Below are 13,547 nucleotides of genomic sequence, written 5' to 3'. Positions count from 1 at the left end.
TAAACATCTCTACAGTCGCAACAGCTGCAAGCAGAACAAGCAAGCTGCAAACAACCGCGCTGCCACAAACAACCAGATGGTGACGCCGGAAGGAGAGAAGCTGCACAGCGACAGCGGCATCTCAGTCGACAGTCAGAGCCTGCAGGAGCAGCATCAACAGCAGCAGCAGCAGCAGCAGCAGCAGCAGGCCCAGGCGGAGGTCCAGGCTCAGCCTGCACGCTCCCACACACAGGAACAGATAGGTAGGTGTGGAAATCACTCCTCTGACGCCTTTTTTGCACTTTAGAACAGAGCCTGGAGGAGCTCTTTCTGACTGAATATCCATCACACAAACTTTGACGTGAGGCAGTCATCCAAATACAAGCACATTCCTCCCTGCCAGAGAAAATCTTTATCGATTACTTCAAGACTCCATGCTCAGAGTTCGAGCCTGTGTGTGTGGTAGATTCCTCAGACTGTACGTATATGTCTGTGGTTTGAGATCAAAAACAATTTATCACCTGGAAAAAAGCTGCCAAGAGCCAATACTAAAGAAAAAAGGCTGAAACATATGAACATATTCAGCGCTGACAGTCCACAGACACACTTCTTTTCTTTCTTCTTAGCTTGCAGCTCATATAAGATCTGCGATGTTTGAGGAATGTTTGTCACAGCATCTGTTTGATCTATTTTTACTTCTACACATCTTACTACGCCTCTGGATCTGAATCCGTCCCTCTTTGACTCATCAAGAACTTTAGGGTGTACGCCTGCAGGGCCGAGCTTGACGATATCCAAATGGTTTTATGGGATTAACTCAGAAGATCATGTCTGGCTTGGAGGGGATCAAACCAACGTTACGCACTTCTGCAGCTCCGCTCTGTTATAAAGCTTTTTAACAACGGGCTTAATTCACTTTCCTCCGTGCAGGTTCACAAATCTTGTGAATGAAGATGAAGTTGGTGAAATTCTCCAATCTGGAACATTTTGATGTGCCTTTTTTGAGTCATAGATAATTTGCAAAAAGTGCATGCTGAAGAACCTCAGAGTAGGGGAAACCGGGTATGGTTGTAACATGAGGAAAGTTGTAACGCCACCAATTCCACCAATCAGGGATAAGATAGGAGTCATATTATTATTTCAGATTATTTGACCAAGACAAAATTTTGTTTAGCACTTGTACGATTGCAGATAAAACTTTTTGAATATTCCTATGCTAATTTCAATCCGCTATGCTAATACTGCTAGCTAAACACTGGCCTATAGGAGTGGGAATGGTTGTAACACATCTTTAAAAGTGTCACAACCATCCCCTTATGAACAACTAACAACATTTTCTTGATTTTAATAAAGTTGGATAACGTCTAGGCAGTGGAAAAGAAGAACTGATAGAGGTGTGTCTGCAGATGTTTTTAAAAAAGCATCTGATGAAGTCACAAAGAACGGTACGTCAGTCAGATCAGTCATGAAGGCACATGGAATCCAGTAGGATTTCTATATACACATATGATTAAGGACACACTCTAAGTCGTAGAGGTTAGGTAGTGAGTTATGGTCAGTCAGAAGACACTGTAGTAAGCATGCCAGGCCTGTAGTTGGTGCTATAACTGTCTTGTCCAGAAGCAGCTTTTGGGAGATCTCCACTGAAGTAGAGTTGGGCTGATCATCTGGTGAATTGGTGAACGCTAAGAGCAGAAGTGGAGCAACAGATGCTCATTTTGTTGTAAGACAGTCAGTAGATTCAGCAGATTGTGCAGCACAAGCACAACACGGTAGATCATGACAATCTTACTGTTTACACAGCAATGGTGTCGGCAGCGTTTCAGAAAAACTCCACTCTGGCATAAGGCTTTACAATTAATTGAATTTAAACTAACATTACAATGCAAAACAGTACAGCAAATTTTAAAAGTGGAACACTTGTTGACATATTTCAGTAGTTGAGCTAAAACCTTGTCTTAATTTACATTTCTGCTCTTTAGTTTGTGTTTTGTTCCTGATGAGAGATCAGTGAGATTTTTATACATTTGTCATTTTATAAAAAAAGTACATTGCACATGTTGGCATATTTCAGCGGTTGAGCCAGAGATTTGATTTTATTCATATTTCTACTCTTTATTTAGTGTGAGATTCATTAAAAAGAGGATTCATATTTATTTCTCATATTATTGTTCATACCAGGCCTGTTGTTCTGCAGTGCTTTGTTTCTTTCTCTGATTTTATGTGAGGTAATTAATGACAATTATATTATACGTCCACAAGGCTTAAAAATAAATCAATCAGTCAGTTTTCTACTGAAGCTGTGATAGTTGTATAAAGATATGTTCAGCATCAATTCATTTCATTTCATCACAACATGTAGACCTGGTCTAGGACAGAACTGTTTACATGTTGACAGTATCCTTTGTTGTGTTGATCATAAGAAAGAATGATTTTTTGCTTATTTTGTAGTGAATAACGCAGAAGATAACCACCCCCTCCAAAAAAATTGTATGCTTAATCGCAATATTGGTCCAAAAATAGAGAATTAGATTATTTTCCGAAATCGTTCAGCCCTACTCTGGAGGCCGTTTTTAAAAGTTTGCGTTTTAGGTTGGCTGAAACGTTGTTTCTGTGTAAACACGAGGCTGAAACGCAACAAAACTTTTGCCATTCACCCCAAAACCGTTGTCGTGTAAACGGCCCCTAAACCTCTTTTTGGGGGCGTGACCTCTGTTTTGTAGTAAACATATGTGGGAACTTTGTACTCAAGTTTAAGAACTCAGACTCAAAAATTCAGTGAGTTGGAGCCGCTGAAGCAAAAAGTGTTACAACCATACCCGGTCTCCCCTATCACCTCTAAACTCCTTTAAACTGCAGTAACTTCAGGTAAATATGAAGAATAAACAGCCAATCATCACACAAGTCTCCTCTCCATCACTTCCTTTAAATCTTTAAGTAACACTAACACACAAAAAAGCACAGTTTGGTTTCTGCAGAGTCTCGCCTTCAAACAGCTTGAAGAATAAATGCAACATCAGGAAAGAGATGCGACCTCTGCAAAGCAGCTCGTCTTCCTTTAATAGCACTTACATTAAAGAGATGAAACCTGGATTCCTAATCGATCCGTACTTGAACCTGAGAAGCTTTTTACCTGAGGATGAAGGCTCCAGTTAAGACATTATCTTGTTATCATTCAGACCTACACTCCTCCTTTCTCTGAGGAGCTCGTTTTATTCCTTCTCAATCTTCACGTGAAAAAACAGCAAAGCTAAAAAAATGTTTTTACAAGGATTATAATGTGCTTACACGCCAAAGAGCTGATAAATCCTTCCTCCAACAATCTGTGTCTTTTTTCTGGGGTTCCCATTTCATTCTAATGAGGCTTGGGAAAAGCTGAATTTGTTTTTGTGTCCATTCTTCCTCCCAACAAATGAAATCCCTGCTGCATGTCGAAGAAAGAGAGGAATTTCTTTTGAGGGACCGGCTCAATGAGAAGATGACTGCAGGGTTAACCGTGCCGCCTCTTCAGCTGATTGGCTCATTAGCAGGTGTTATAAGATGGGATCCAGGCCTGGTCTCGCTGCTGTTCCAAATCCGATCCAACATGAGTATTTAGGATGTGCTAATTGGCATTTGCACCGTCTGCGAGCGCAGAAGCCATTAAGAAGGCTGCTCAGGCTGGGGGCTGCTGTGTCTAAATCCACGTGTTAAAATACGCAAGAGGGGGAGAATATGCGCCATAAATCCCGGATAATCACAAGAGGTTTCCTGTTTCAAATGAACCGTATTTTACAGGCGGCTAAACTAATGGGAACACCTCCGGTCAAAATGAGCAGAATCAGCCTTTAAAAGGAGAAACAGCAGCAGGAACGTCTCGTGTTTTGATCGACAGCAGTCAGAGAGGGTATCCCCCGCATGAGTCACTCCTGCAGGGTAAGCGCTCCGACGCCACTCGACCTCATTTCTGTCGGCTCATCTCCATTAAAAAGAGCGGCCTATCCGTGCGGCGCTCCTCCCTGCCCCCCCGTCAAAGCTCTTCAGCTCCCCGCTCTGAATCCTGCATACTGAATGTGTTTAAAATTTAAACAAAACTCTAAGTCCTCTCTACCCGGCACCATCCCTGCATCCCTGCCCTGAGTTTGACCTCACAGTCGACACAAAGTGGAGTCAAAGCAAGCGCCAGTCAGAAAATCAGCAGATGAAGAAGAACAGCCCTGAATAAATTAAAACACAGCATTGAATCAGCCTCAGCCTCTTTGTAAACCCAGAGGGAGGATGTTCTTAAAGCTCTACTATCAACCATCCAGGGATTTCTGTTTAGTTTTGCTGAGCACTTGAGATTCTGGTCTACAGCCTGAGGGATCTGCAGGAGTGTGTAACTTCATCCTGCAGCGGGTTACAGTAATAACGCTGCTGAGTCACAACCACTAATGAAGTTTCAGAAGCACTGGATGCATGACTCATAATGTGTTGTCTCTCTTCTACGTTTGGGAGTTTGGACACAATCTAACTCGATTATTTATGATGAATGGGTTCTCCAATAAGACACATACGTATCAGGATTTCTGTAGCCTTTATACCCTAAAGAAACACAGAACATGGCCCAAAATGAAGTAAATCAGGAAGAACCTCAGGACGCTCCTGTCTGCATTCACGGTTAGATGGTAGAGCCCAGAAGTTGAGAGCAGTTGTTGCCAAAATTATCGGCCTGTGACCCCTAAAAATATTCTTGCTGAAAATCGACAACTCCCTGCTGTGGGAATACACTGGTAGTTCAATCCAAAAACAGACAAATGAACAGAAAAAAGAACCAAGATAGTTAATTTAGCTGGAAAATATTATTATTATTATATATTTTCTGTTTGCATCAATTTATGTCAGATTTAACCCTTTTTATTGTCAATATGTTTACAATAGTGGATGATATATGCAAATACGACGTATGCAGATTGAAATTATGCAGGTTGTGATCTCCCTACGGGAACCAGCTCTGCACTTTGGGAACCACTGGTATAGATTACTGGATCTAAAACTGATTGTAGTGTTAGACACATAAACGTTTGTGTCATCAGCATATCAACTGAGCGTTAGATTTGTGTTTTAATGCCAATATTTTAAATGCTGGGCTGAAAACACCTGAGCAGGTTATCCAAGCACTTATTTGTTCTTTTGTTCCCCCTTTGTTAGCCACAACGTTCCCAGAAACACTGAGGGACTGAAAACACTGTAGTAAGCATGCCAGGCCTGTAGTCGGCACTGTAACTGTCTTTCCCAGAAGTGGCTTTTGGTAGATCTTCACTTAAGTAGAGTTCAGCCAATCATTTTTGTCCAGTAAACCGCCCCTTAATCATGCTAGTGACCGCTATAGACTGTAAAAAAACAATTGGACACCACAAAAACTGCTCCCCCTGGTGGCTGGCTGCAGTACAGGTCAAAAACTCTGTCTCCCCAGTCATTCCAGATGAGCTGTGGTCAAACTTTAAAAAATGAACACACCTGGTAGAAATGTTTCTCACGTCCATTTTCTGTGGTGATATGAAGATATTGCTGGGCTCTGTTGTGTTCAAGCCCTCTTTTTCACGAAATTTCTTTTTCATTAGTTATTAGAGGTTGAAAAACAAGGTTTTACGTCACGTTTAGCGATGATTGGCAGCTGCTGTTCAAGTGCACTTTTTCAGGAATGTAAAATACAACAGAGGGAGAGCCAAGAAGTGATTAGACTCTCCAAAGACAAAAATATATATATTGGTAATGGTGAAAGGCAGAGCCACACTGTCCAGTCCATATAATGGTTGTCACACTGTCATGATGAGAGCGCACGCTGCAGCTCTGTGCAGCAGAGAGCAGAGCTGCAAAACTGGAGCAAGCTGCACCAAGCTGCAGATCTTTAAGGGCATTGAGGAGTAATATAATACTGGTTGAAGCTGCCACTTCCCTCAGAGGCTGATTGGCAGAGAATTAAGCCACGGTAAGATGTGATGATTATCATTGTGTTCTCCTACAATACTCTGATTTTTTGAATGTTTGTCCCGAGTTCCTGTGATTACCATAGAGCGACCTCTACCTCAGTCCCAATCAGCAGTTAGGGAAGTTTTACAGTGGCTTTGGGTCCAATCAGTGCTGCCTGAATGTGCTGAATAAAAAAGAAAGAAAGGGAGAGGGCAAAGAGAACGAAGAAATCAGTAACAAAGCTGGGCTGTGATTGGGAGTTCGGATTTCAGAGAACTGAGCTGAGACATGGGGAAGACAGCTTGTATCGATTGGACCAATTAGACTTCATGTGGCCATTGTTATCCAAGCTGCCTTTGAAATGAGGTTGAAGCTGGAGAACAGATGCACTGAGGTGGAAGCATAGGTGCAAAACACAACACATATGTCTGCACATTTAAGCTTTACAAACTGCTCTGCACTGGACAGCATCAGTGTTTGTCTGCTCTCTGTCACCGATGACGCCTGCTGAGTGTTTAAAGAGGAGGGAGCTGTGTGGAAACACATGTTCAGGAAGAAAAAAGTTATTTAAAGCAGAAAAATGTGAAAGTTATAGTTTTTAAAGGAAGGAAATCAGAAGGAGGCTTCGGACTCTTCTTTCTAAAGCTTTAAAATAAACTCTTGTTCTACGCTCCCTGGCACAAGGATGCTTTTATAAAGGCGAGAATACACCCACCAGACTCAGGGGTCCTCTCAGAAACGCCTCTGCATTCCCCCTGCGTCTCCATGGATCCCCTCAATTGACAACAGGTTAAGAGGTTTGTGGGAAAAGAGAGCGTTTGTCTCTCATCCTCATCCGCCTAATGACTCCAGCTGAACAGGTTCGGACAAATGAATGACACGGCAGGGCCCCCTGCAGGGAAAAGAGTGATCATCAGAGTTTGTCTTTTGGTAACACTTTATTTTGATGCATCTGTTGACACTCAAGAAGCTATCAGCAGATAAGTAGTTGCATATCAACTGTGTGTCCGTTGATATATAACAAGACTAGGCAACAGACAAGTAAAACACATTCACCTAACTATGAGTAGACTATAAGGTGCATTATCAGTAGATTCCGAAAACAAACCATAACTTTGTGAGACCACTGAGTAAATAAATCCCAACCCAGTTCTACAAATGCTTAGTCGAGAACGCCAAGTGACAGTCTGTTGATTGTTGTCTATACACGTTGACAATCAACCCATAGTCTATTACCAATTATTAATATATTGTCTATTGATAGTCAGTTAATCTAATCAGTAGTCGACAACCAACAGAGTATCATCAGAGTCAGTCCTTGATGGGTGAGAGCCGTTGGAGATATGTTGACATTTTACTGTTGGCTTTCAACTTACAAATTGGACAAGTAGAGTGTTAACTTACAAGAAGAAGTTGACAATCTACAGATCGGCGAATGTCAATAGTCTGTTTATAAAAAAAAATGAGAGTCGGTCTCTCCGTACCTGGGGCCCCTCATCCAGGTCTATACTCTTCCGACCCACTACGCTCTGCTTGTGAAAGATGCCTGGTGCTTCCAGCCCAGCGCGGCTCCAAATCTCTAGCCAGACTCTCTTTTTCTGTTGTTCCCAAATGGTGGAATGAATTACCAAACTCTATACAATCCACAGTCCCTTTCTACTTTAAGAGATAGAGACTCATCTGTTAAGGAACACGTAGGCCCTTGATCTGAGCCTTCTCCTCTTTGTCCTCAGGGGGAGAATGAGTCAGAAGGTCTAAGATCCAGCTCACAGTAAATTTTCAGCACTTATTACTTAATGTTATCAAAGGTTTTTCAAATTGATTGGGGTTAGTTGGCTAGATTATTCTACAAAATTAAAACTAAAAAAATCCTGCACTTAGTGGCTGCTTTTAAAGCACTTTGTCGCACTTAGGTTTTTCCGTTTCTATTCTTGCTTGTGTTGTACATCACTTTGGATAAAAGCGTCTGCTAAATGAAACTGGAGAACTGCAGGGATACCATTTTTGTTAAATATTGAAAAACCTTGAAATGCACCTTATAGTCTACTATTAGTTGGTTGAGTGTATGATACTTGTCTGTTAAAAAAATATATATATTGTTGAATATCTACACTGCAAAAAACTGAAATCTTATCAAGTATTTTTGTCTTATTATTTAATAAAAATGTCTTCCTAGACTTAATATGAGCCACAGTCCCCAGACCAGTCCAGAAAAATGTCTTATTTCAAATTATTTATAGAAAGAAAGACTGAATTACTTGTAACAAGTATTTCAAGAAAGTTGATGAGCCCCTTTTTCTTATCCCCCTGGCAATTTCTAAAATTAAAAATTCAGGTAGACAGAAATAAGTTTTTTTTGCATTTATTCAGTATATTTCTTTTACTTTTTGTGTTACAGGAAGTTTGTTTCAAGTATTTCAATGTAAAAATGGGTGTTTTCTTATTGTTTTAATAGGGATACTTCTCAAGGCACATTTTTATTCTAGATTTAAAGATTTCTAGTCAAGTAATTATCTTTCTGCATGGACTATTTTTAAGACATATTCTCATCCAGTTCAGTGTCTTTATCCTGTATTTAGGCCCTCCCTTTTTCAGTGTTCTGTTAGCTTGTTGAGTGTCATAAAAGATGACTTAGAGTGGCATTTAGACGGACAGGAAGTGGACTTAAAACTATTCCGAGTATCCCGCAGAGGATATGTGAGGATATGGAAAAGGTTCAATCTGAAAAATCACCCTCACCTGATTAAAATATCACAGCGAATCACCTGTCTGCTTCCAGACTGCATGACACCTTTCTTTTCTCTCCTTCTCTGCAGTGGTGAGGGTGGATGGTGGCCCCCAGCCTGACACGCCACCACCTGAAGTCTGAGGAGGATGAAGATGTGACGTCAGAGATGAAGAAAGGAGATTTGGGACTTGACAGTGGACCAAAACCAAGAGCATGGGGGGGCCCACGTGGGAATGTAAAACTGACTCTGGTTTTTATCTGAAGTGGCCACAGAGGGAAGACTTTACGGAGCCTCTCAGCTCCTTCAGGCCACAGTCTGACTCTTCATCCCTGCACACAGAGTCCAAATCTCCCCATCAGTGTGCCTGGACATGAACTGAAAAATCAACCACTGTCTGTTCCAACGTCACTGCAGAAACATAACCACACAGACACCAGAGCTTCTTATATCAAAAAACAACAACCCAGTATCTAAAAGTCACACTAACTGCCAGTTTAGCATCCTCAACCCTCTCTGATCCACTTTAGTTTCACCGTCACGTATGCGTCTGAAACAGGCAGAAAGCTTCTCCATGATCACCTCTTTCTTTTCTCCCTGCATCAAAAAGACCTTCACATCTCCCTCTGTAGCATCCCACTCTCTGATAATCTTCCACAGTTGCTCCATGAGACCCCCGCCATCATCTGAGCGCAGCGGGGGAGGCCGTGAGTCACTCTCAGCCTCCTCTGAAGTTCCTCGTTTCTTTTTATCTCTAACCGTGGACGCGTTTCATGCCGTGTTGTCTTGTTGAGTGTTTTCGTCATTGTTTGAGAGTGGCAGCTCCGGTTGATGCAAGTGACTCATATCTGGGAAGAAAGGTCAAAGCTGCACCAACACTCCCGATAATCAACTATCCCTTTTTCTTCTCCTGCGCCCTGTATCCCCTCCCCCCGACACAGACCCCTCCGCAGCGCCTCCAGGGCTTGTGTTGCAGTAATTTCATGCTTGTAATGGAACACACTCGAATGTTGGCTCCCGTTTGAGGTGCATTACTTTCATTTCGTGGCTTGGGTTACACGGCTGATTCAGCGGGGTGCTTCCTCGGCTCTCTGTGGAGCCTGGGTGTGCAACATGAGAGAAACATCTCCTGAGCTGTGGCGCTCTGCTGACTCACTGGGATGAGTCGGCATCTCTGAGCCGCAACGTCACCGGTGACCCAGCTCCCACAGCTGCTCCGTAAACAGACGTACGGATGAGTTTAGGGGATGAAAACGGAGTCCCGTCTTACTCTGAGTGGGAAATTGGGACACCCCTTAGAGGCAAACTTCACCATCCTCATCTCGCTGACAGTCCTGCCCGCTGCACGGCGCTCTGATAGAGCTTGAGAAACAGCTCCGAGGCGCTAATGCACCAGCCGTCAACACAGGGCCCATTATAGAGACGTCCTGACAAGCAGGTAGTAATTACCTCAGGGTTTCAGCTCCTTTACCCTCTGCTCTTCTTGGCTCAGCCGCCGCTCATTGAAGTAATGCTGCGGTCAACAGAGGGCTGACAAGGCCCCTCTTTAAAGCCGCAACATGACATTACTGATCCCCATCTAAACCCCCAGGCTGGTGACATTTACCACATTGACTTTGTGATATAAAAGCACCTAAAAGAAGAGCTGGGTGGCACTTTGTGTCTCACAGAAACACTTTCATGTTGACCCCCTGCTGAACTGGAAAAGCAGTCGACTCTTGTAGAGAAGTGAACCAGAGTTAAGCTCGACTGCACTGCTTTAGCATCCATTCCTACAGGGGCACGTACTTTCTCAGGGTCCCTCTTGTTGTGGTTTGACTAAAAATTAGAGGATTTAGACTTTAACATAGGATATGTTTTTAGACAGGTTCAGACGAAGCAGCTGTTCAGAGAAAAAAAGTGGATTATAAACGGTACGGGTTGATTCGTGCTTGGATCAGAGATGTTAGTACATGTGTTTGCCTAATTTCTTGCTGACACTTATATAAAATGAACCCTAGGCTGAGATATGTGTAAACGTGGAGTTGTAAAACCTGCAGTTCCCAACGTGGCCACAAGAGGCTTGGTAGAATCAATCCTCATCAAGACCCGGTGTTTTTGTACTCAACGTTACAGCTGAATTAAGGGGATTCACAGCCCGAAACAAAGACAGTGAAGTAAACGGAGCGGGGTCAGCGATTTGTAGGGATGGGTACCAAGTAAGGCACTTTTATAGGTACTGACTGAATCCTGTCCATAGTACCAAGTGCTGATTCACGTAAAATCAAACGGTACCATGTTTAGGTACCTAAACGCACAGGGAGTGGAAGAGTAGCCGGTTTTCCATGCTGGACATGAACACAGCATTGCAAGTTTATATATTGAGAAATAAATATGTTAAATTGAAAAACTTTGAGATTTTATTCTTAAAACTAGAAAAGCACTCAGTCTTACTTTAATGTTATACTCCCTTTCAGCAGACTGTCTGCTACAATTTGGTGTTAGTTGCAGGTTTGTACGATAATTTGTTTCCCACCAGTGTTGAAAATGGTGATTACTCAGCACATATTTCATAATCCAGATCTTAGTATCCAGAATATTGTCAGGATCTGGATCGTACTTTAACATCTGTCAGAAATTATAGTGACCTTGTCTTGTATTGTTTCGCAAAGTGATTCGACCATTTATGGTGGAGTTATATACACATATGGTGAAAACGGCCCTATCTCACAATGATAAAGAATCCTTTAAAAAAGTCCTGGATCCAGATGGTGATCCAGATCACCTCCAAAATTAAATAACTTCTTCTTTATCCCATTTTAAACATTTCCTGATCATTTCATCAAGATTCATTCGTTGGTTTTTGAGTTATTTGTTCACAGACAAACAAATAAACAGACAAAATCTCCTAAAAACATAACCTCTTTGACAGAGGAAAAAATGATAAACAATACAACTATATTGTTTCAAATGTGAAAGGTACCCATCCCTAGCGATTTTCCTCTGTGTGTGAAAAGTGGAAAATCACAGCAGCTCTGCTTTTCTCAAACAGTTCACGGAGAAGATGTTTTCCACTTTCACGAGTTGATATGAGTTAGCTTAGCATACAGACTGAAAACAGGAGAAACAGCTCAACTGGATTCAGCTAAGAATCTCAATCTTCCCGTCCCCAGCAGGTTGAAGAGTGACGGTTTTAAAGCAGAAACAAGATGTTATAACCGTCAGAGTTCAGCGAGTCGTCGTATCCAGCTTGACTTCCTGCTCTCTACACTTTGTGATTCATCCTCTCGGGCTGCAGCTCTATGAAAGGACACAAATAAAAAGCTGCTGTATTTTGCTCACAGCTCTTCAGTTGATGTGGGCATGTGGTGTGGACATGTGACCACACACACACACACTTTCTCACACACACACATACACAGTGAAAATGCATGATTCACTCCTCTATTGAGAGAGCCGGTATGATTCATCCTGATCCTGGCTGCGGCTCTGACATTAAAGCAGACGCTGCGACAGTAAGAGTGACCAGAGTGTTGATTTAGAGAAAAACACACTCCTCATATCTGCTCCCCCATGAGGTCTAATCAGCCCTCTGACGACACACACACACACTCACTCTTTCTTTCTCCAGCAGCCAGTGAAGTGAGACGCTGTGTAAGAATGTATAACCCCAAACTAAACAGAAATATGCAAGAACATTCAAGGCTGAGATTTGCATTTGCCCTCATTCTGTTGTTTTGTAAACTGTTTCTTTACATTTGCTTGTTGGTTTATATTTTGGATAGCATTAGACTTTTGGACTCAGTATTTTTTCTAACAGATATGTTATTTTGTAGCACTTATTAGATGTAAAATGAATGCACTCAAAGAGTGTACCACAGTGCCTGTGTACAGCGTCACGTGTCTTTAAGTTTGGGAAGTTAACTTTATTTTTTTTTTGCAAACTTTTCTTATCTCATGATTTTGTGTGCGTTGTTTTTTTTTTTTTAAAGAGCTAATGAAGGTTTTTGGTACTTGACAGTGAAGTTATCGAGCCAGGCAGACTGTAAAAACTTGGCACCACTTAAAAGACGTACAGCGAACACACACTGTATGCTAACATGCTATAAGTACTGATAGGGTCATGTAGCATAACAAATAACATACATGTCAGCTACTCTAAAACTCACATATGTTATTAGTCAGTAGAAATCAGCTCTGTGCTGAGTTTTTGCATGTACAGTAGGTCTCATCATGTGCCTCCGTTTTAGAGGCGACAGGACGGTGTTCGATGAAACCTGAGGGAAGGTTCGCCGTGGTTACAAACTCGGTACGTAGAGATCAGGAACAGCTGAATGTCACCTGTACTTACCTACTAATGTTTAATGCATTGTGTAAATGTGAATTTCTTAGAGTTGATACGAGATATGAAAACACATTGTAAAATGTACAAAAACAAAAATGTGTGCAAATGAAATGAGCATCTATAATACAATAAACAAAGATGACATTGCATCATGTGGTCCACTTTGTCCTCTTAGCTAAAGCTAATCAACGTCAACGTCATGCAGAGATGCTCTTGTTGCCTTTTCTTGTTCAGTTGAAGTTGGGTCAATAACTTTTCTTCATGGCAGTTTTAAAGTTTCAGAGTAGAAATGTTTCTTTAGTGGCAGTGACAGCACACAGGTCCAGCATTTCTATAAAAACATGCCTATCCATCCATTCTTCATTAAAGCTGGGCTTTTCTGCATCAACTTTCCTCTTAAAGCTCTTTGAGAGTGACATTTCTCCACAGCCTACCACACTGCGTCTGACAGTGATGGACAGCTTGACAGCTTCACAAATGTGAAACCAAAATATTTCTTTCTTTTTGTTGTACATACAACAACATTTTTGTTGTTACACTAGCAGTGCCTACTATTTTGGCTGAAATTCAGCCAAAATAGTAGTCAG

General features: G+C 41.8%; 1 protein-coding gene across 1 annotated transcript in view; it reads left to right on the top strand.

Annotated features, from left to right (window-relative positions):
- ngfra (nerve growth factor receptor a (TNFR superfamily, member 16)) overlaps positions 1–13,092 on the top strand; it is a 44,983-nt gene extending 31,891 nt beyond the window's left edge. Inside the window, exons 5-6 of the mRNA XM_074697253.1 lie at positions 16–242; positions 8,727–13,092. Of these exons, the coding sequence (XP_074553354.1) occupies positions 16–242; positions 8,727–8,779 (280 nt within the window). The 3' untranslated portion in view covers positions 8,780–13,092. The remainder of the gene's footprint in view (positions 1–15; positions 243–8,726) is intronic.
- The last annotated feature ends 455 nt before the right edge of the window (positions 13,093–13,547 follow it).

This window comes from Halichoeres trimaculatus, unplaced genomic scaffold, assembly GCF_033239565.1.
Source record: "Halichoeres trimaculatus isolate MK-OKI-2021-1 unplaced genomic scaffold, fHalTri1.1 fHalTri1_scaffold_20, whole genome shotgun sequence".
Classification (NCBI taxonomy): Eukaryota; Metazoa; Chordata; class Actinopteri; order Labriformes; family Labridae; genus Halichoeres; species Halichoeres trimaculatus.
This window is presented reverse-complemented; position numbering and strand designations above follow the sequence as displayed.